Here is a 24334-nt window from a genome sequence, read left to right as displayed (position 1 = left end):
CCACGAGGAGCCTGCGTAGCAGGCTGACTACCTGTTACGCGAGGGCAGCAAGAAGCCAAGGTAAGTTGCTGGCTAGCATTACACTCATCTTATAAAAAACAATCAATCTTAACATAATCACTAGTTAACTACACTTACTAACTTAGTTTATCTAGCGTGTCCTGCGTTGCATATAATCAATAAATATATCATTGAATCACAGTCTACTTTGACAAACGGGTTATGATTTAACAAGCGCATTTGCAAAAAAAGCACTGTTGTATATATTTTTAAACCTGCACATTTAGTTAATATTGCCTGCTAACATGCATTTCTTATAACTAGGGCAATTGTGTCACTTCTCTTGCGTTCCGTGCAAGCAGTCAGGGTATATGCAGCAGTTTCTTCCTAACAAAGAACGTAATTAATTTGCCGGAATTGGTCATAATTATGACATAACATTGAAGGTTGTGCAATGTAACAGCAATATTTAGACTTACTTAGGTATGCCATCCGTTAGATAAAATACGGAACGATTCCATATTTCACTGAAAGAATAAACATTTTATTTTCGAAATGATAGGTCATTAATATGGTAAAATCCGGAAACTAAGGTTCGTATTTCTGTGTGTTATTATGTTATAATCTATGATTTGATAGAGCAGTCTGACTGAGCAGGCTTGTAAGAATTCATTCAAACAGCCATTTCGTGCATTTGCCAGCAGCTCTTCACAAAGCTTCAAGCATTGCACTGTTTATGACTTCAAGCCTATCAACTCCCGAGATTAGGCTGGTGTAACCAATGTGAAATGGCTAGCTATTTAGCGGGATGCACGCTAATAGCATTCCAAACGTCACTCGCTCTGAGACTTGGAGTAGTTGTTCCCCTTGCTCAGCAAGGGCCGCGGCTTTTGTGGAGCGATGGGTAACGATGCTTCGAGGGTGGCTGTTGTCAATGTGTTCCTGGTTCGAGCCCAGGTAGGGGCAGGAGAGGGACGGAAGCTATACTGTTACACTGGCAATACTAAAGTGCATATAAGAACATCCAATAGTCAAAGGTAAATGAAATACAAATGTTATAGAGAGAAATAGTCCTATAATTTCTATAATAACTACAACCTAAAACTTCTTACATGGGAATATTGAAGACTCATGTTAAAGGAACCACCAGCTATCATATATTCTCATGTTCTGGTCAAGGAACTTTGAATGTTAGCTTTTTTACATGGCACATATTGTACTTTTACTTTCTTCTCCAACAATTTGTTTTTGCATTATTTAAAACAAATTGAATGTTTCATTATTTATTTGACACTAAATTGATTTGAATAAAAAAGTGTTGAATCAGTATTGTTGTAATTGTCATTATTACAAATAAATACATTTAAAAATAATAATAAATTGTTCGATTAATCAGTATTGGCTTTATTTGTTCCTCCAATAATCGGTATTGGCGTTGAAAAATCATAATCGGTCGACCTCTAGTGAATACATCCCAGGACTCTCTCACTGGAGTATTTCATCACCGGTGAGTGTTTGTCCTAGGAAAACCTTGCCTAAAAGATAGGGCAGCACTGTCATACTTGGGGACACAAGGAGGTAAATTACAGTAATGATAGAATTAACAATACGACCCATAACCCGCCATTGTAAACACTTACTAAATGTAATATATCTGTATAGGAGAAAAAAAAAGTCTGTGGCCTTGGGCCAAACGCAGGAGTCGTCGATAGCTGTTAGCTATTAACCGTTAGCCTTGACGCATTCGTCACAGCAGATGGGAAAGGGACGGTGGTGGGCAGACCTCACATATCATCTAGCGACTGCCGACTGAAGGGAGTGGCGTAAAAGCAGATTTGTGGGGTGTGGTCCAGGAGTGTCTTCTTCAGAAGTGGAGTGATAAATTGTGTATTATAGGTAATTACTTCAAATCATAGAAACAGGTGTGGGGCTGCACAACGAACACAAGTGACAGCAGCGTAAAGAGATGGAGCGCTGTTATTGTTTTTTTATTCTCCATCCTTTGGCAGGAGCCTTGTGCAGTTGTGTTCAACTTTGTGAGCAATATCAACACACTACTCGTCACCTCCATATGTGGGCTACCATTTACACATCAACCAAAGCCAAAATGACAAACCGAGAGGAATAGTTGAGGGACAGTGGCAACTCCCTCCAATAAAAATGGAAAGCATATCATTATACAAACAGACTGATAGTCAACAAAATAGGTGAAGCTGGGAAATGCTTAATACTATGGCAAAGTATTATAATCAACAATATTATCATAATGACAGCATTTTACTATATAGTGGTAATATAATAACTGACCAGAACGTTGAGGATTCGGAAACCACACTTCTACTGGTTTCATTACTGTATTATTATAACACCTCTATTTAGTCTAATGGTTTTCAAAATCAGCCCATTACACCAGTGCCCATTGATGTTTTAACCAATTCTTTCCATCCAGAACATTCATGATGCCTACCTTCTGAATGGGGGTTATGAGCTGGGTGTTTGCCCTTGCTTTTAGCCGTTCGCCACTTATTTCTGCTCAACTTGCTCGCTCATTCACGCTCGCATGGCTCGCTAAGCCCTAGCAACAGAACATTGTGTTTGGTAACACACGTTTTTCTGAATTCTCCTTCCTCGTCAGCCACTCAAGGGTCTGGTCACTAAAGGCTAAATGAAGCTCTCAGGTCCTACTACCTTCACTCCTGAGCCTGTATGCATAAAGCATCCAAGAGTAGTAATGGACTACAGGAAAAGGAGGGTCAAACAGGCCCCCATTAACATGGACGGGTCTGTTGTGGAGCGGGTCGAGAGTTGGTGTCCACATCACCAACAAACTATCATGGTCCAAACACAACGAGACTGTCATGAAGGCACGAAAACACCTTTCCCCTCCTCAGGAGACTGAAAAGATTTGGCATGGGTCCCCCAGATCCTCAAAAAGTTATTCAACTGCACCATCAAGAGCATCCTAACCGGTTGCGTCACCGGTTGGTATGGCAACTGCAAGGCATCTGACCATAAGGCGCAAGACAGGGTAGTTGGTACTGCCCAGTACATCACTGGGGCAAAGCTTCCTGCGATCCAGGACCTCTATACCAAGCGTTCAATTTTCAAAGACTTCAGTCTCACAAGTCATGGACTGTTCTCTCTGCTACCATACGGCAAAATGTACCAGAGCACCAAATGTAGGTCCAAAAGGCTCCTTAACAGCTTCTACCCCCAAGCCATAAGACTGCTGAACAATTAATCAAATGGTCACCCAGACTATTTACAGTGACCAAGAAGGAGAGTGATGGAGTGCTGCATCAGATGACCTGGCCTCCCTAATCACCTTACGTCAACCCAATTGAGATGGTTTGGGTTGAGTTGCACCGTAGAGTGAAGGAAACACAGCCAACAAGTGCTCAGCATGTGGGAACTCCTTCAAGACTGTTAGAAAAGCATTCCAGGTGAAGCTGGTTAAGAGAATGCCAAGTGTGCAAAGCAGTCATCAAGGCAAAGGGTGTCTACTTCGAAGAATCTAAAATATATTTTGATTTGTTTTACACTTATTTGGTTACTATATGATTCAATGTGTTATTTCATAGTTGTGATGTCTTCACTATCATTCTACAATGTAAAAAATAATACAAATAAAGTCATAATTTTACATACACCTTAGCCAAATACATTTAAACTCAGTTTTTCACAAGTCCTGACATTTAATCCTAGTAAACATTTACATTTACATTTAAGTCATTTAGCAGACGCTCTTATCCAGAGCGACTTACAAATTGGTGCATTCACCTTATGACATCCAGTGGAACAGTCACTTTACAATAGTGCATCTAAATCTTAAAGGGGGGTGAGAGGGAATACTTATCCTATCCTAGGTATTCCTTAAAGAGGTGGGGTTTCAGGTGTCTCCGGAAGGTGGTGATTGGTGATTCCCTGTCTTAGGTCAGTTAGGATCACCACATTATTTTAAGAATGTGAAATGTCAGAATAATAGTAGAGAGAATTATTTATTTCAGCTTTTATTTATTTTATACATTCCCAGTGGAACGTAATGAAAGAAATAAAAGCTGAAAGTGACAGTGTCACGTCTGAATGAATGAACAGCATGGGACTCACTCCAGCTGTGAACTTTACTTCCCTTTCACTGCCAGGGTTTGTCTCGCACAAAACAGGACAGAGGGCTAGAGGACTGAGGAATTACCTCAAAATCAACAGCCACTGTTGCAGAGGCTCATCTAACGGGAACAGACTGAAGGTCATTGTAAGGGCAAGAGAGGTTTATCTAAGCTACTGAGGAAGCTTTGTCAGGTCCATTGACTTTGGCGCTGCTTTTTATTAGTTTACACCTCTTGGGGATTTCAGAATCAAAGTTTTTTTAAACTATTGTCCAGTATGGAAAACTCATGAGATTAAAATAAATGTATCTGAAAAGGGACTACTTCAAGAACAAATATGGTTTGACCCTCATGACTTTCAGTAAAACGCTAATTTAAAACAGTACATCTATTGACCTCTGCACTCAAGACATTGAGAAGGAATATAGTCTTGTTGAACAATATCAAAACCACACAAGGGTTGCATATCAGCTTATTACCTGTGCTCATTTTGACAGTGAGGTTAAGGTTAAGCTTCACAAAGTAGGAAATTGTAGCCCTGCAAGGACGTGAGGGAATTAATTGACCAATTCCTCCTCTCACGATACATGGCCCCATTCATTCTTTCTTTTACACGGATCAGTCGTCCTGGTCCCTTTGCAGAAAAACAGCCCCAAAGCATGATGTTTCCTCCCCCATGCTTCACAGTAGGTATGGTGTTATTTGGATGCAACTCAGCATTCTTTGTCCTCCAAACACAACAAGTTGAGTTTTTACCAAAAAGTTATATTTTGGTTTCATCTGACCATATGACATTCTCCCAATCTTCTGGATCATCCAAATGCTCTCTAGCAAACTTCAGACGGGCCTGGACATGTACTGGCTTAAGCAGGGGGACACATCTGGCACTGCAGGATTTGAGTCCCTGGCAGCGTAGTGTGTTACTGATGGTAGGCTTTGTTACTTTGGTCCCAGCTCTCTGTAGGCGATTCACAAGGTCCCCCCATGTGGTTCTGGGATTTTTGCTCACCGTTCTTGTGATCATTTTGACCCCACAGGGTGAGATCGTGCGTGGAGTCCCAGATCGAGGGAGATTATCAGTGGTCTTGTATGTCTTCCATTTCCTAATAATTGCTCCCACAATGGATTTCTTCAAACCAAGCTGCTTACCTATTGCAGATTCAATCTTCCCAGCCTGGTGCAGGTCTACAATTTTGTTTCGGGTGTCCTTTGACAGCTCTTTGGTCTTGGCCATAGTGGAGTTTGGAGTGTGACTGTTTGAGGTTGTGGACAGGTGTCTTTTATACTGATAACAAGTTCAAACAGGCGCCATTAATACAGGTAACGAGTGGAGGACAGAGGAGCCTCTTAAAGAAGAAGTTACAGGTCTGTGAGAGCCAGAAATCTTGTTTGTAGGTGACCAAATACTTATTTTCCACCATAATTTGCAAATTAATTCATTAAAAATCCTACAATGTGATTTTCCGGATGTTTTTTTTCTAATTTTGTCTGTCATAGTTGAAGTGTACCTATGATGAAAATTACAGGCCTCTCATCTTTTTAAGTGGGCACAATTGGTGGCTGACTAACTACTTTTTTTGCCCCACTGTGTGTGTGTGTATATATATATATATATATATATGACAATTACAACAATACTGAATAGACAGTAATTTGAAATTAAAAGTGAAATATAAAAAGTAAAAGTGCAATATGTGCCATGGAGAAAAGCTAATGTTTAAGTTCCTTGCTCAGAACTTGAGAACATATGAAAGCTGGTGGTTCCTTTTAACATGAGTCTTCAATATTCCCAGTTAAGAAGTTTTAGGTTGTAGTTATTATAGGACTATTTCTCTCTACACCATTTGTATTTCATATACCTTTGACTATTCGATGTTCTTATAGGCACTATAATATTGCCATCCTAATCTCGGGAGTTGATAGGCTTGAAGTCATAAACAGCGCTGCGATTCAAGCATTGTGAAGAGCTGCTGGCAAACGCAGGAAAGTGCTGTTTGAATGAATGCTTACGAGCCTGCTGCTGCCTACCACCGCTCAGTTAGACTGCTTTATCAAATAATAGACTTAATTATAATATAATTAACACACAGAAATACGAGTCTCTGGTTATTAATATGGTCAAATCTGGAAACTAACATTTCGAAAACAAAACATTTATTCTTTCAGTGAAATACAGAACCGTTCTGTATTTTATCGAACGAGTGGCACACCTAAGTCTAAATATTGCTGTTACATTGCACAACCATCAATGTTATGTCATAATTACATAAAATTCCGGAAAATTAATACGGTCTTTGTTAGGAAGAAACACAGTTTGCAACAAGCCAGGCAGCCCACATGGTTGCATATACCCGGACTCTGCTTGCACTGAACGCAAGAGAAGTGACACAATTTCCCTAGTTAATATTGCCTGCTAACATTAATTTCTTTTAACTAAATATACAGGTTTTTTTTTTTATATACTTGTGTATTGAATTTATGAAAGACATTGATGTTCGTGGTTAGGTACATGGTGCAACAATTGTGCTTTTTTCACGAATGCGCTTTTGTTAATTCCTCCCCCGTTTGGTGAAGTAGGCTGTGATTCGATTAATAAATTAACAGGCACCGCTTTGATTATATGCAATGCAGGACAAGCTAGTTAACTACACCTGGTTGATGATATTACTAGGTTAACTAGTGATTATGTGAAGAGATTTTTTTTCCTACTTTAATGCTAGCTAGCAACTTACCTTGGCTCCTTGCTGCACTCGCGGAAAAGGTGGTCAAGCCTGCCACACAGTCTCCTCGTGGATTGCAATATAATTGGCCATAATCGGCATCCAAAAATGCAGATTACTGATTGTATTGAAAACTTGAAATCAGCCATGCCGATTAATCGGTCAACCTCTTATCTGGGCATTCGTTATGAACCTCTTGTTTCATTCCTCTCACAGATCCGACAGACATACCTACCGATTTGTCTGATTCGTGGTCACAGACTTTCCTAAAGCTTGTGTTACACAAGTTGCATGTGGGCTGCATCATCTGCTGCACTTAGGATAATCTTTTTCTGGTCTTCATTTTGGCATTGTTATATCAACTAGTTTAATCCTTTATCTACTAGGGAGAGATACAAATGCAACACTGACACGGAGTCAGATGCATTGAGCTGTGAAGCAATTAGCTTACGACTTATGCTAATTTCCAGTCCCTAATTAACATAAGCATACAAGAACCAATTATATTTATTACCTGCTGAAGGGGATAAACATGCCAAGATTCTTTAAGTTTCCATCCAAGTGAGCCTCCATTGGCTGCTCGTAAGTGTACGCAACACTTGTGCTTATGCAGCGCCAAAGATGATCTGTATCAACCATTGCTGGTCTCTTGCGGGTACTAGCTATAAACGTTGCCATATGTGCCACAGGGTTGCAAGGTTACTCTGCTACGCATCAAATGTGATCTAAAATGGAACAGGGCCCGGAGTGGGTGCATACTGTTAATCGTAAACACATTCAAAGGACAGCAATGGAACCATTCCTTTTCTTGCTTCCCCCTTACAAGTCAGGGCCATGGACTGATGTGTAGTTTGAGAAACTATAACTGCATTCGTTGCTTCTCAAGAAATGTCTGTTTATGATTAATTCCTAGGGGACTATTATGTATAAGTTAAGCTGACCAAGGGTCATTTAATATGAAAGGAGCTGTAGAAAGTTAGCCATACTTTGATGTCCACTGAGAGCCATGTTCTCTTCACAAAGGTCAATGGTTGTTCTGTGAGAAACATTTTTTCACTGTAAGTCTTATATTTCAGCATTGCACCATATCTTGAAGATAATGCTATAACACTAATAATCAGTTCATGGGAAGCAGAAGATGCTAGTAATAATAATAATAATAATATATGCCATTTAGCAGACGCTTTTATCCAAAGCGACTTACAGTCATGTGTGCATACATTCTACGTATGGGTGGTCCCGGGGATCGAACCCACTACCCTGGCGTTACAAGCGCCATGCTCTACCAACTGAGCTACAGAAGGACCCAGAGTTGAGGTAGCTCGGTGCTGGCCATACCGGGCTGCACCAGGTAGACGAAAATCCTCCATCCCTAGCATGGACCTGCTGTCTGTCTTCCTGCTTGGTTGGTCGTCTATCCAAGCCAGTTAGTAAAAGTATGCAACTGCAATTATCTGCAACGTTGAGGGCAATGCAACAAAAACACACAAAAAAGTAGTCCACTTAATTCAAATTAACAGCAAGCCATGGGTAGCAAACAATTAATGAACCTGTTTGGGCTAGGGGGCAGCATTTTCACATTTGGATGAAAAGCATGCCCAGAGTAAACTCAGTCCCAATTGCTAATATATTGATATTATTAGTAGATTTGGATAGAAAACACTGAAGTTTCTAAAACTGTTTGAATTATGTCTGAGTATAACAGAACTCATATGGCAGAAGAAAACCTGGGAAAAATCCAACCAGGAAGTGGGAAATCTGAGGTTTGTAGTTTTTCAACTCTTGGCCTATCGAATACAGTGTCTGTGGGGTCATTTTGCACTTCTTAAGTCTTCCACTAGATGTCAACAGTCTTTAGAACCTTGTTTGATGCTTCTACTGTGAGGTGGGGCCGAATGAGAGGGGAATGAGTCAGAGGTCTGGCAGAGAGCCACAAGCTCGTGTGGAAGTTACCTCTCGTTCTATTGCTTTTCTACAGACAAAGGAATTCTCCAGCTGGAACATTATTTATGATAAAAACACCCGAAAGATTAATTCTATACATCGTTTGATATGTTTCTACGAACTGTATATGACTCTGATATGACTTTTCGTCTGAACTTTTGCCTGGACCTGCCAGCTCGTCATGAGTTTAGATTGTGTACTGAACACATGAACCAAAAGGAGTTATTTGGACATATATGGTGGACTTTATGGAACAAATCAAACATTTATTGTGGAACTGGGATTCCTGGGAGTGCATTCTGATGAAGATCATCAAAGGTAAGTGAATATTTCTAATGCTATTTCTGACTTCTGTTGACTCCAACATGGCGGATATCTTTTTGGGTTGTGTTGGTCTCGGAGCGCCGTACTCAGATTATTGCATGGTTTGCTTTTTCGGTAAAGTTTTTAAAAATCTGACACAGCATTAAGGAGAAGTATATATTTAATTATGTGAATAACACTCGTATCTTTTATCAATGTTAACTATGAGTATTTCTGTAAATTGATATGGCTCTGTGCAAATTCACAGGATGTTTTGGAGGCAAAGTCAAATGTAAACTGGGGTTTTTGGATATAAATATGAACTTGATCGAACAAAACATGCATGTATTGTGTAACGTGTTGTCCCGAGTGTCATCTGATGAAGAATATCAAAGGTTAGTGATTCATTTTCTCTCCATTTCTGATTTTTGTGACTCCTCTCTTTGGTTGGAAAATGGCTGTATACTTTGTGACTAGTTGCTGACCTAACATACTGATATGTTATGCTTTCGCCGAAAAGCTTTTTTTGAAATTGGACATTGAGGTTGGATTAACGAGAATTGTATCTTTAAAATGGTGTCTAATACTTGTATGTTTGAGAAATTTGAATTATGAGATTTCTGTTGATGGAATTTGGCACACTGCAATTTCATTGGCTGTTAGCGGAACCCCGTTCCTAGACAGGTTAATACCAAATTAATTATTGAGCTCGTGGGGCAGCAGGTTGCCTAGCAAGTAGGAGCGTTGGGCCAGTAACCGAAAGGTTGCTGGATCGAATCCCGGAGCTGACAAGGTAAAAAAAAGGTAATTCTGCCCTTGAGCAAGGCAATAAGTTATGCAATCCAGATGACAGCGTTGAAAGACACCATGGAGCCACTTCTCTGTCAGCCAACAGTGGATTCTGTTTCCTTTCCTGGAAAGCAGGTAGAAGCACCAGAGGTTCTTTCTGTGGTGTTATCTATTAACACCACTAAAATTCCAGCGTTTATGTGACAATGAGCGCACTGCCTGTTCACAGCATTCCAGAAAGGTACATTAGCCCACACCCCCGGCCCGCCTCTTAGAAAGCCTCAATCCTTTCTCAAATGGTTGGGCCAGTTGAAATGCCAAGCAGTAATATGGTATGCTTCAGTGAACTCCTCTCTCTTTCCCTCGCTCAGTCTTTCACACTCACTTTCTTTACAGAGATAGTTACTGGTTCCTTTCAGCCTGAGGGCTGTTAGTTAGTAGTAGTGCATTGCCTGCGGCAACAATGGGCGGTCTTCTTTATGCTTTATGGAAAGGGCAACACCCCCCCACCCCCACAGGTTCATTTTCTTCTGATTTACTATCATAATTTTTGTAGCAAGACCAAAAGGTTTCATTTATGCACAGGAAGCAACTTTATTCATCCCATAAAGTGATACAAAATTATGAGCTCTTGGACTTTAAAAACACATTTCTCAAATCTTACCAATAAATATTTGTTGAGGTTATTTCCATCTCAATATATACCTTTTAATATGTGGAGACAGGCAGATATTTGGCAAATGCAGGACACAAGTTAATCCATTACAATGATTCAATGTGGGGGGGTATTGAAGTCAGTCAAGCTACTTTGACCTGGCCCAGACAAGTTGCAGTTGTCAGATATTCATCGACAAAGGTCCAAGAGACTTGTCACCTGCATTTAGTCACATTACTCTGATACAGGCTCTCATAGAAGATTTAAAAACAAACAAAAAGCAAATCCCCCCTCAATTTATTCCAAGCAGTCTTGAACACAGTTATAATTTTCTTTAGGAATTCACAATGTTTCACTACATAGAACGGTGCCCTGATTCTTTCGACAGCAATATCAAGATTCTAATCATTAGCCTACTATTACACTGAACATTCAATAATATTCAAAGACAGTGATTTGCAATTTATTTTTCGGCATTACGCAATGTCTTGTAATAGGGCACTTAACTGGATTGTAATGGAAATCGGGCCTTGCTACTGCAGTTAAGAAGATTGAGGACCCAGTTCTGTCAACTTGCATATCTTCAAAACCCATTATCTTTCAGTGCAGTATTTTACAGTAAGTTGACAAACAACTCGTTCTGGAATCAGAAAATAAGTAAAGTACTTATTTCCCTTTTTCATTTTCTATGGCCTGACATAAGCTGGTAATTTCAAACACAGAACTGAAATATAATCTGTCAAGAGTAACTACACTTTTGATGCCTGCCTTTTCAACATTAGCTTACCTAAATGTAGGAAACGCTTTGAAATTAATGTGTATTTTAAGGATGAAATTCTTATCCACCTTAGTCCCAATAAATGAATATGGAATGAGACACACAAACAAAGCTGTGTAGAAGAATGCACAGTTCTTCAGAACTACTGTAGCCTACTGACTTCAAAATATATCCCTCCTGACAGCATGGATCACTAGCTCACAGGGAAAGGGCAGTAAGTACTTTGCCTTTCCATGTGGCATGCCATGCTTAAATCTATTAACTTATTGCATTAGTCAGCCATTAAATCTAGCTTGTACTGAGGCAATAAGCAGACTAGAGACAGACAATATAATAATGGAAGTGATGTATAGATTCACAAAAAAAAAGTTAAGTTATGTGGAACTCATGGATTGGAATGTCATTCATCCAATGAGCAGTGCATAAGTCAAGGGATGCATTTGCTACATACATTTTTTGGTGGCCCACTGATGGTTGACTGAAGAGATTTTATATCCAAATTAATTATGCCAAAAACAACAGTCCGAAGATATTGCTGACCCAGTCTAGGTGGACCGCTAACAGTTGTAGATAGGGTTGCAAAGGGTTTTCTATGGGAAGTTAAGCCCGGGAATTTTGATTAATTTTTTTTTTTTAAGTTGAGAAGTGAACCTTTTTTGTGGGATGCACAAGGCAATTCTAGGTCTTGTGGCATATTTTGGTTAAACTATCCCCAATTCAATGGAATTGCAACCCCTTCCATCACCTGTGCAGTGCACACTTCCATCACATGGACAGCTGATTCTAAAGATCTTGCACACTAATGAGATGCTTTTGAGCCCACACTACTACACAGTCTGAGCCAAGGACTACATGCTTTCTCATAAGTTTTGATTACAATACTGGGTGGGGTGAATATATTTTAGATGGCATACCATTTTTTTGTTAACTAGTAAATAGTAGCCTACAGCAAAATGTGTTTAAAACATTTCTAACTTGTTAACAATTTTTGTTAGGTTTTGCTACCATGTGGGTTTTAGCTGGCTTGAGCCTGCTAACTGAGGAGTGTTAATTCACGTGTTTCCATAAAGGTTTCATTTTAAAACATGTATCTTACAAAGGAGTCCAATTTGTAAGTCGCTCTGGATAAGAGCGTCTGCTAAATGACTTAAATGTAAATGTAAATGCTTAAGTATTTATCTGTACATGGAATTGTATGTTTGTTTTTTTACTATTTTTTTTTCAAATCATTACAGGGAAAAGCCACGGGCACCATCTGATGTGTGGAGACATTTCACTGCAGCTAATTAGAAGGAAAAACAGTGTACATTTGCAAATATTGTGCCAAATCATATGTGAAGAATGCAACAAATATGCAGAATCATCTGGCCAAGTGCATAAAGTTCACTCAGCGCTCACAACAACCAACCTCTGACAAAAGTCCCTCGATTTCTATTCGAGGTGAAAATTATGAGTCAGACACCTTATCGATAGCAACAGCTCCTGGAATCATACGTTTTTTTGACTCAATGGAGAAACGTAGTCAGAGAAATGCTGGTGAATGTCTTGCTCAATGTCTTGCTCAAGCTGTGTATGCAACTGGATGACAGGCAACGTGTATTGAAGTGATTTCATGTTTTCATAACAATCAGTAATCTGCATTTTTTTGGACGTCGATTATGGCCGATTACATTCCACGAGGAAACTGCGTGGCAGGCTGACCACCTGCTACGCGAGTGCAGCAAGGAGCCATGGTAAGAGTTGCAGGCTAGCATTAAACTTATCTTATGAAAAACAATCAAGCTTCACATAATCACTAGTTAACTACACATGGTTGATGACATTACTAGGTTAACTAGCTTGTCCTGTGTTGCACATAATCAATGCATTACCTGTTAATTTATCATCGAATCACAGCCTACTTCGCCAAACGAGGAGGATTTAACAAAAGCTCATTTGCAAAAAAAACATATTCGTTGCACGAATGTACCTAACCATAAACATCAGTGCCTTTCTTAAAATCAATACACAGAAGTATATTTTTTGAAACTGCATATTTAGATAAAATAAATTCATGTTAGCAGGCAATATTAACTAGGGAAATTGTGTCACTTCTCTTGCATTCATTGCACGCAGAGTCAATGCAGCATTTTGGGCCACCTGGCTCGTTGAAAACCAATTTGTCAGAATTGTACATAATTATGACATAACATTGAAGGTTGTGCAACGTAACAGGAATATTTAGACTTAGGGATGCCACCCGTTAGATTAAATATAGAAGAGTTCCGTATTTCTCAAAAAGAATAAACGTTTTGTTTTCAAAATGACAGTTTCCGGATTTGACCATAATGAACAAAGGCTCATATTTGTGTGTTTATTATATTATAATTAAGTATATTATTTGATAGAGCAGTCTGACTGAGCGGTGGTAGGCAGCAGTAGGCTCGTAAACATTCATTCAAACTCTACTGCGTTTGTCAGCAGCTCTTCGCAACGCTTGCTTCACAGCTCTGTTTATGACTTCAAGCCTATCAACTCCCGAGATTAGGCTGGCAATACTATAGTGCCTATAAGAACATCCAATAGTCAAAGGTATATGAAATACAAATGGTATAGAGAAAAATATGAAGCATGTCTGGTTGGAGGGGTGTATGCTGGGCGAAGAACATTCAGAAATCTCTTCCAATTAGAGGTCGACCGATTATGATTTTTAAACGCCGATACCAATTTATTGGAGGACCCAAAAAATGCAGATACCGATTTATCAGCCAATATCTATTTATATATATTTGTAATAACGACAATTACAACAATACTGAATGAACAATTAACACTTATTTTAACTTAATATAATACATAAATCTAATCTATTTAGTCTCAAATAAATAATATAACATGATAATTTAGTTTAAATAATGCAAAAACAAAGTGTTGGAGAAGAAAGTAAAAGTGCAATATGTGCCATGTAAAAATGCTTACGTTTAAGTTCCTTGCTCAGAACATGAGAACATATGAAAGCTGGTGGTTCCTTTTAACATGAGTCTTCAATATTCCCAGGTAAGAAGTTTTAGGTTGTTGTTATTATAGGAATTATAGGACTATTTCCCACTATACCATTTGTCTTTCATTAACCTTTGACTAATGGATGTTCTTATAGGCACTTTAGTATTTCCAGTGTAACAGTATAGCTTCCGTCCCTCTCCTCGCTCCTCCCTGGGCTCGAAACCAGCAACATAACGACAATTAGCACACGCTAACTTGCTAGCCATTTCACATCAGGTTACACAAGCCTCATCTCGGGAGTTGATAGGCTTGAAGTCATAAACAGCGCAATGAAGAGCTGCTGGCAAAACACACAAAAGTGCTGTTTGAATTCATGTTTACGTGCCTGCTTCTGCCTACCACCGCTCAGTCAGATACTTAGATACTTGTATGCTCAGTCAGATTATATGCAATGCAGGACATGCTAGATAAGATCTAGTAATATCAACCATGTGTAGTTAACTAGTGATTATGTTATGATTGATTGTTTTTTATAAAATAAGTTGAATGTTAGCTAGCAACTTACCTTGGCTTACTGCATTTGTGTAACAGGCAGTCAGTCTCCTTGTGGAGTGCAACGAGAGAGAGAGGCAGGTTGTTATTTCGTTGGACTAGTTAACTGTAAGGTTGCAAGATTGGTTCCCCCGAGCTGACAAGGTGAAAATCTGTCATTCTGCACCTGAACAAGGCAGTTAACCCACTGCAGTTAACCCACTGTTCCTAGGCCGTCATTGAAAATAAGAATGTGTTCTTAAGTGACTTGCCTAGTTAAATAAAGATTAAATAAAAGGTGTGTAAAAAAGAAAATTAAAATAATAATAAAAAAAGCAAATAAAAAACATTCGGCAAATCGGCGCCCAAAAATACCGATTGCCGATTGTTATGAAAACTTGAAATATGCCCTAATTAATCGGCCATACCGATTAATTGGTCGACCTCTAATTCAGATGAATAGAAATTGAGTATGCGAAGCTGCGTTGGTTGGGAATTTGAGAGGTGTGCATTCGGGCTTGGCATTCCCCTGCAGACAGTCTCAGAGGCACGTAGCTATGTCACAATGGGACGCCAGGCTTTCACGTCTCTGCATCGGTGGACTCTGAATTACACTTTACACGTGGTGCCAACAGTCATTCATAAACATGCACAATCGCAAACCCTTTTCTCAGTCACAGTTCAAAAACTTGACTGGCTTCATTATTAAAGACCAACTGAAAGCATTTTAGCAACATAAAATCTTGTTAAAAATCTGCTCATATACACCTCCAGGAATAATGAGACTTTTCTAAATTGTCTGACAAACGAGCACATCATAGAATGTTTGGGAATGACGTATGGGAAAGGCATGAGGAATTTCTATAGAAATATAGAGTAGGAATCAAAGCAGCAGTGCTTTTGGACAATTAATAAACACTGCAGTAATTAAAACCTAATAAAAAAAAGCATCCGTCTTGTCCAAGACTGTAGTTTACATAGACCGGTGCACCATAGCCAATCATAGCTATACTAAGCCTATATGCAAACAAGCCATTTGCCACATGGCCCTGCCATCATTCACTTTGAACCAGACTGTGTTTACAGGCAGTAGCAACAGCGCAACTTTAGATCATTACAAAGCAGTCACCAAAAGCCACAAAATACACCTGAATGGATTTATGAAAATATATAAATACAACGGGAGTCCTCTTACATTTGGGAACTTTACAGTCCTATTGATGAAACAACCATGAAAAAGGTAGGCTCACTCTCCCTCAGTTTCCTATCAAAAACAAGATCAACAACTAATGTTAGCCAGAGAGAGATGAGCTAAAATCTAAAGAGGGAACAGTAGATAAGCCCTCAAACTTTTCAGCTTTTAGTTGGCCGTCAAAATTGCACTGATAAATGATAGTTAATAGTAACCTGCACGCCCTTCTGCAGCTTTCCTGACCTAGCGATTAAGAGAGATGGGCCAGTTACGGAAAGGTTGCTGGTTCGAATCTCCGAGACGACTAGGTGAAAAATCTGTCACTTTAATGCATATGTTTAAATTATATTATGTGAGCTAAACTTCTAAATAAAAAATACAAATCTAAAAAAAACATTCCTTAAAGTAATTTTTTTGAGATGACTCATTCTACTGTCCACATCAAAAACGTTAAATATATGTACTTTTGCCTTTAAAAACATTTAATTGAAATAATGTAGAATTCCATTCATTCCTGTGGAGGACTGCGCCTTCCAGGGAGTGTCAATATGGCCGACCGGTGGCTTCAAAGACTGTCAATGGCCAATACATAGGATCTGCAATCCAGGGTTTATATACATCATTGGTCACAACCTCCGTTTTGACATCTGAATTTTCAAACTCAGACAGCTTTGTGGATGCAGACTGACCATCCATGAGAGTTCCATAATGACATTGTTACAAACAGGAGTAAAAGCTTATATTTGGGGGTAAGACAGTTGAACTAAACTCATGAGGCATTTATGAGTTACATTCTTAAAGAATGAATGGGGGTAATTTAGCCTATCATTAAATTACAAATCAAAAAATTGATGCAACTACTTGGCCCTACCTGTAACAACTACCTGAAAGCCATGTTAATTGTCTTAATCAGAGCAAAATGCGTCATTAACTACAGTACGACAGACGGTAATCAGTCAAGGCACTTAGACGGCCTGCTGAGCTAGACTTCTTCCCGCACGTAGGCCTACCATGATCTCCAAGTTGAGTCACAGCTTTTGAACATGGTCTTGATCTAATGTTGCAGTAAGCTAACAATAGAAATTGTCCTATGATATGGCACATTTTCAAAACGGGCCTCCTCCAGAAATTAAGATACGGTGTAACTTTGACTCTAATAATCAGCGAGGACCGGCAGACACAAGGTAACATTGTATCTGATTTGTGGGCAACGGTTTCCCAGTCATAGATAACCGAAAGCAATCAGAACACATATTTTAGGACGCAGTCTTCCACGCAAACATGGCCAAATTCTAGCTACTACAAATATGAATGTTTACCTGTAGTCTTAACCTACAATGGCATGCGTAAAAATGGATCTGATGAAACTATTTCAAATGCAATAATGTTTAAAAAATGACAATGGCAGAGGATGGGTAACGTTAGCTAAATCCCCAGTGGGCTATGCGGCTAGCTTGCTGACCGAGAGGTTACACAGACAAGCCCAATGTTAGCGTTATTGTGATTCACAAGGTATCACCACACAAACTCAGCCAAAAATAATATCGTCCTTAGGAAAATATAGGCCATAGGGAAGAAGGAACATAGGATACTTACATTCTCTGTATCACGCTCATTCACTGTGGGTAATGGCGTTCTGGTCGACATTTTGTGTACAGGCCGCTAAGCCCCGAGCTTGGCAGCCGCCGAGAACAGTGCGACGAGTGAAAATTTGAATTTGACTTTTTTTTTTTTTTACACCACCGGCATTTCCTACCCGACCGTCCAAAGGGAGTATTCCACACTACAGCATATCTACGTCAAGGCCCGCTCGGAACCAGCGCAGGTCTATCTATGCTGATAGATGCGCCCCCGGGTACGAGGTAAGCGGGTGTAGCGGGCCGAAAGAACGGATAGGAGTTTGTATGAAGGAAAGAATCCAGCATTGATCCACCCTGATATATGCTGACACACACTAGGAAAACGAACGCGAGATGGGGAGTAGTAGTAAAAACAACACCCTACACAGGAGCGAACTTCATTCTCCCCTCCCAAAAGGCTTGGGCGCAGGGTAGCCTACGCGGGTACAACCCGTGTTCATGGAGTATCTTTTATAGAATGCATGCAAGCAACAACATTGTATTCATTCGCAACGCTGTAAGACGAAAGAACATATGACAGTAGCAACGCCAGGTGGCGAGAGAGGGATCGAGAAACCTAGATCAAAGCGAGGGGGAGGAAGGAGAGGGGAGGGGAGGGTTTTAATATGAATTGAAGAAAATGGTTAAAAGGACGTATTTGTGGTAGCAGGAGGAGGTTCTTGATTGTTGACATATGCTGCCAAGGATATGCATGTGCGAACTGCTTGTTTGGAAAGCATCATCATGATCATCATTCTTGGGATGTAAATCATCTCGAGATTTAAAGAATGACCTTCCTAAACATTCGAAGTACCGTATTTGTAAGCATACCATAATTTCTAAGCGAATTGGTCATTGATTCCTGGTTAAAATACATCGACTTCGTATACATTCATTAAAAATTCAAGGAAAGTATCACCTTGTTTAGCAATAACAGAACTAAAAAGCCATACCTAAGAATTTCGTCTATTATTTGCAATGTCAAAAACGAGTTAGATGTGCCAATGCCATCTAGCGTTTATAATTCGGAATTGCATTGATTATGTTCATTTGCCTTTGCTGTACCCTAAAACGCCTGAGATTGAATCTATATGATAGCGTTCAGTTATACAAGTGACTAGGTATCCCCTATTCCCTTTCCGCCAAGGTCATCATCCTATGTTATGCTACATTTCTGGTACCCCGTGTACATAGGCAAGTTATCGTTACTCATTTTTTCCCCCTCTGCATTTTGAAGGGCCTGTATAAATCAGCATTTCACTGTTAGTCTACTTTACATCTCGTTGTTTAGGAAGCATGTGACACGATTTGATATCAGGTCCAATGTGTGATTTGCAAGGTAATGAAATACACTTACAGTTGTGCTCAAATAGTGTGGCACCCTTGCACTTTACAATGGAGCAGAATGTTTTCTCTTTTCAAAACTGGTTGAATGGCAATAGGGTACGTTAGGCGGGGCTGGGGAGTAACGGATTTCATGGAATCCGTTACATGTAAGGGATTACAAAAACGGTAACTGTAATCCGTTACCAGCATAAATATTGTAATCAATTGAGACTTTTGAAAAACAAGATGATTAATTTGAAGATTACGTTTAAATTCAGTAAGGATGTTTGCGGGGAAAAAATATTTGACACTACTGTTTTCTCGATGACATTGAAATCAGCATTGAAAAAGGCGCACATTTAAATCTGTTCCACCTGACCCAGTCTGACCACTATGATGACACACCAAATGTGTTTGATGTATCGCGGGAAAAGAGCACAAATAAACTTTCGTAGGCTACAGTACAAGCTATGTCTTACAATGGTGCGACTGCTGTCGGCATCCGAAGATTATGAAATGTAATAAACGCTTGGAGGAAAGTATGACAGCAGTGGTGTAGTCTACGGCGATCCGGATATAATTTATTATTGATATCTACATAGCCTATTGATGTGAATCACACTGCTGCTCTCTCGTTTAGCTATTTGCGCCTTACAGATTTTGGTTGTTGTGGGTGGCTATTCACAAATCTAAGTGTGTATATGAACCCAATAATGTAAATGTAAATGATTGAATTCAAGAAGTTCAAGGTGACTATCAATCATTGTCTTTGAAACCAATGGACAGCCAGTGAAAATTGCGCTCTTGCAACATAGTGTAGTGCGGATCCCAGCCTATGAGCAATAAAAGCCCCACTTTTATTCTAATCTACAGTGGGGCAAAAAAGTATTTAGTCAGCCACCAACTGTGCAAGTTCTCCCACTTAAAGATGAGAGGCCTGTAATTTCCATCTTGGGTACACTTCAACTATGACAGACAAAATGAGAAAAGAAAATCCAGAAAAATCATATTGTAGGATTTTTAATGAATTTATTTGCAGATTATGGTGGAAAATAAGTATTTGGTCAATAACAAAGGTTTATCTCAATACTTTGTTATATACCCTTTGTTGGCAATGACAGAGTCTTCACAATGTTCACACACTGTTGCTGGTATTTTGGCCCATTCCTCCATGCAGATCTCCTCTAGAGTAGTGATGTTTTGGGGCTGTTGCTCGGCAACAGACTTTCAACTCCCTCCAAAGATTTTCTATGGGGTTGAGATCTGGAGACTGGCTAGGCCACTCCAGGACCTTGAAATGATTCTCAAATCAAATCAAATTTTATTTGTCACATACACATGGTTAGCAGATGTTGAATGCGAGTGTAGCGAAATGCTTGTGCTTCTAGTTCCGACAATGCAGTGATAACCAACAAGTAATCTAACTAACAATTCCAAAACTACTGTCTTATACACAGTGTAAGGGGATAAGGAACATGTCCTTCTGTAGCTCAGTTGGTAGAGCATGGCGCTTGTAACGCCAGGGTAGTGGGTTCGATCCCCGGGACCACCCATGCGTAGAATGTATGCACACATGACTGTAAGTCGCTTTGGATAAAAGCGTCTGCTAAATGGCATATATTACTATTACATAAGGATATATGAATGAGTGATGGTACAGAGCAGCATACAGTAGATGGTATTGAGTACAGTATATACATATGAGATGAGTGTGTAGACAAAGTAAACAAAGTGGCATAGTTAAAGTGGCTAGTGATACATGTATTACATAAGGATGCAGTCGATGATGTAGAGTACAGTATATACATATGCATATGAGATGAATAATGTAGGGTAAGTAACATATGAGGTAGCATTGTTTAAAGTGGCTAGTGATATATTTACATTTCCCATCAATTCCCATTATTAAAATGGCTGGAGTTGGGTCAGTGTCAATGACATTGTGTTGGCAGCAGCCACTCAATGTTAGTGGTGGCTGTTTAACAGTCTGATGGCCTTGAGATAGAAGCTGTTTTTCAGTCTCTCGGTCCCAGCTTTGATGCACCTGTACTGACCTCGCCTTCTGGATGATAGCGGGGTGAACAGGCAGTGGTTCGGGTGGTTGATGTCCTTGATGATCTTTATGGCCTTCCTGTAACAACGGGTGGTGTAGGTGTTCTGGAGGGCAGGTAGTTTGCCCCCGGTGATGCGTTGTGCAGTCCTCACTACCCTCTGGAGAGCCTTACAGTTGAGGGCGGAGCAGTTGCCGTACCAGGCGGTGATACAGCCCGCCAGGATGCTCTCGATTGTGCATCTGTAGAAGTTTGTGAGTGCTTTTGGTGACAAGCCGAATTTCTTCAGCCTCCTGAGGTTGAATAGGCGCTGCTGCGCCTTCTTCACGACGCTGTCAGTGTGAGTGGACCAATTCAGTTTGTCTGTGATGTGTATGCCGAGGAACTTAAAACTAGCTACCCTCTCCACTACTGTTCCATCGATGTGGATAGGGGGGTGTTCCCTCTGCTGTTTCCTGAAGTCCACAATCATCTCCTTAGTTTTGTTGACGTTGAGTGTGAGGTTATTTTCCTGACACCACACTCCGAGGGCCCTCACCTCCTCCCTGTAGGCCGTCTCGTCGTTGTTGGTAATCAAGCCTACCACTGTTGTGTCGTCCACAAACTTGATGATTGAGTTGGAGGCGTGCATGGCCACGCAGTCGTGGGTGAACAGGGAGTACAAGAGAGGGCTCAGAACGCACCCTTGTGGGGCCCTCGTGTTGAGGATCAGCGGGGAGGAGATGTTGTTGCCTACCCTCACCACCTGGGGGCGGCCCGTCAGGAAGTCCAGTACCCAGTTGCACAGGGCGGGGTCGAGACCCAGGGTCTCGAGCTTGATGACGAGCTTGGAGGGTACTATGGTGTTGAATGCCGAGCTGTAGTCGATGAACAGCATTCTCACATAGGTATTCCTCTTGTCCAGGTGGGTTAGGGCAGTGTGCAGTGTGGTTGAGATTGCATCGTCTGTGGACCTATTTGGGCGGTAAGCAAATTGGAGTGGGTCTAGGGTGTCAGGTAGGGTGGAGGTGATATGGTCCTTGACTAGTCTCTCAAAGCACTTCATGATGACGGAAGTGAGTGCTACGGGGCCGTAGTCGTTTAGCTCAGTTACCTTAGCTTTCTTGGGAACAGGAACAATGGTGGCCCTCTTGAAGCATGTGGGAACAGCAGACTGGTATAGGGATTGATTGAATATGTCCGTAAACACACCGGCCAGCTGGTCTGCGCATGCTCTGAGGGCGCGGCTGGGGATGCCGTCTGGGCCTGCAGCCTTGCGAGGGTTAACACGTTTAAATGTCTTACTCACCTCGGCTGCAGTGAAGGAGAGACCGCATGTTTTCGTTGCAGGCCGTGTCAGTGGCACTGTATTGTCCTCAAAGCGGGCAAAAAAGTTATTTAGTCTGCCTGGGAGCAAGACATCCTGGTCCGTGACTGGGCTGGATTTCATCTTGTAGTCCGTGATTGACTGTAGACCCTGCCACATGCCTCTTGTGTCTGAGCCATTGAATTGAGATTCCACTTTGTCTCTGTACTGACGCTTAGCTTGTTTAATAGCCTTGCGGAGGGAGTAGCTGCACTGTTTGTATTCAGTCATGTTGCCAGACACCTTGCCCTGATTAAAAGCAGTGGTCCGCTTTCAGTTTCATGCGAATGCTGCCATCAATCCACGGTTTCTGGTTTGGGAATGTTTTTATCGTTGCTATGGGAACGACATATTCGACGCACGTTCTAATGAACTCGCACACCGAATCAGCGTATTCATCAATATTTCCATCTGACGCAATACGAAACATGTCCCAGTCCACGTGATGGAAGCAGTCTTGGAGTGTAGAGTCAGCTTGGTCTGACCAGCATTGGACAGACCTCAGCGTGGGAGCCTCTTGTTTTAATTTCTGCCTGTAGGCATTGCCCGGGCGGTGTGTTTGGGATCATTGTCATGCTGAAAGACCCAGCCACGTTTCATCTTTAATGCCCTTGCTGACGGAAGGAGGTTTTCACTCAAAATCTCACGATACATGGCCCCACTCTTTCCTTTACACGGATCAGTCATCCTGGTCCCTTTGCAGAAAACAGCCCCAAAGCATGATGTTTCCACCCCCATCCTTCGCAGTAGGTATGGTGTTATTTGGATGCAACTCAGCATTCTTTGTCCTCCAAACACGACGAGTTGAGTTTTTACCAAAAAGTTCTGTTTTGGTTTCATCTGACCATATGACATTCTCCAAATCTTCTTCTGGATCATCCAAATGCTCTCTTGCAAACTTCAGACGGGCCTGGATATGTACTGGTTTAAGCAGGGGGACACGTCTTGCACTGCAGGATTTGAGTCCCTGGCGACGTAGTGTGTTACTGATGGTACTTTGTTACTTTGGTCCCAGCTCTCTGCAGGTCATTCACTAGGTCCCCCCGTGTGGTTCTGGGATTTTTGCTCACCGTTCTTGTGATAATTTTGACACCACGGGGTGAGATCTTGCGTGGAGCCCCAGATCGAGGGAGATTATCAGTGGTCTTGTATGTCTTCCATTTCCTAATAATTGCTCCCACAGTTGATTTCTTCAAACCAAGCTGCTTACCTATTGCAGATTCAGTCTTCCCAGCCTGGTACAGGTCTACAATTCTGTTTCTGGTGTCCTTTGACAGCTCTTTGGTCTTGGCCATAGTGGAGTTTGGAGTGTGATTGTTTGAGGTTGTGGACAGGTGTCTTTTATACTGATACCAAGTTCAAACAGGTGCCATTATAATACAGGTAACGAGTGGAGGACAGAGGAGCCTCTTAAAGAAGAAGTTACAGGTCTGTGAGAGCCAGAAATCTTGCTTGTTTGTTGGTGACCAAATACTTATTTTCCACCATAATTTGCAAATAAATTCATGAAAAATCCGACAATGTGATTTTCTGGATTTTTTTCTCTCATTTTGTCTGTCATAGTTGAAGTTTACCTATGATGGAAATTACAGGCCTCTCATCATTTTAAGTGGGAGAACTTGCACAATTGGTGGCTGACTAAATACTTTTTTTTCCCCACTGTAATTCATGCTGATAAGAAAATCTGGCCAGGTATGTAAACTTTAACATTGATTTATCCTGCAATATATGTTGTTAAATTAGTAACATACAAAAACTTGATTTTTGCCCACAGTTTAGAAGAAAACTCTAACTAAATATTAAAGATAATTACACTGAACAAAAATATAAAAACACAACATGTGAAGTGTTGGTCCCATGTTTCATGAGCTGAAATAAAAGATCCAAGAAACGTTCCATACGCACAAAAAGCTTATTTCTCTCATTTGGTGCACAAAGTTGGTTACATCCCTTTTAGTGAACGTTTCTCCCTTGGCAAGATAATCCATCCACC

At 40.6% G+C, this 24334-nt stretch overlaps 1 protein-coding gene across 6 annotated transcripts in view; it reads right to left on the bottom strand.

The window, feature by feature from the left end:
- LOC124015325 (serine/threonine-protein kinase MARK1-like) overlaps positions 1-18153 on the bottom strand; it is a 101373-nt gene extending 83220 nt beyond the window's left edge. For 3 of the 6 annotated variants that reach the window (XM_046330499.1, XM_046330500.1, XM_046330498.1), the window contains exon 1: positions 17597-18152. In XM_046330499.1, coding sequence (XP_046186455.1) covers positions 17597-17647 — 51 coding nt within the window. In that variant the 5' untranslated portion in view covers positions 17648-18152. Of the gene's footprint in view, positions 1-17596 lie in introns of all 6 variants that reach the window. The other 3 variants (XM_046330501.1, XM_046330502.1, XM_046330497.1) reach the window with 2 other exon arrangements.
- Between the last annotated feature and the right edge of the window lie 6181 nt (positions 18154-24334).

Source organism: Oncorhynchus gorbuscha, linkage group LG26, assembly GCF_021184085.1.
Source record: "Oncorhynchus gorbuscha isolate QuinsamMale2020 ecotype Even-year linkage group LG26, OgorEven_v1.0, whole genome shotgun sequence".
In the NCBI taxonomy this organism is placed as follows: domain Eukaryota; kingdom Metazoa; phylum Chordata; class Actinopteri; order Salmoniformes; family Salmonidae; genus Oncorhynchus; species Oncorhynchus gorbuscha.
The sequence above is the reverse complement of the archived record's forward strand: the minus strand, read 5'-3'. Positions and strand labels throughout refer to the sequence as shown.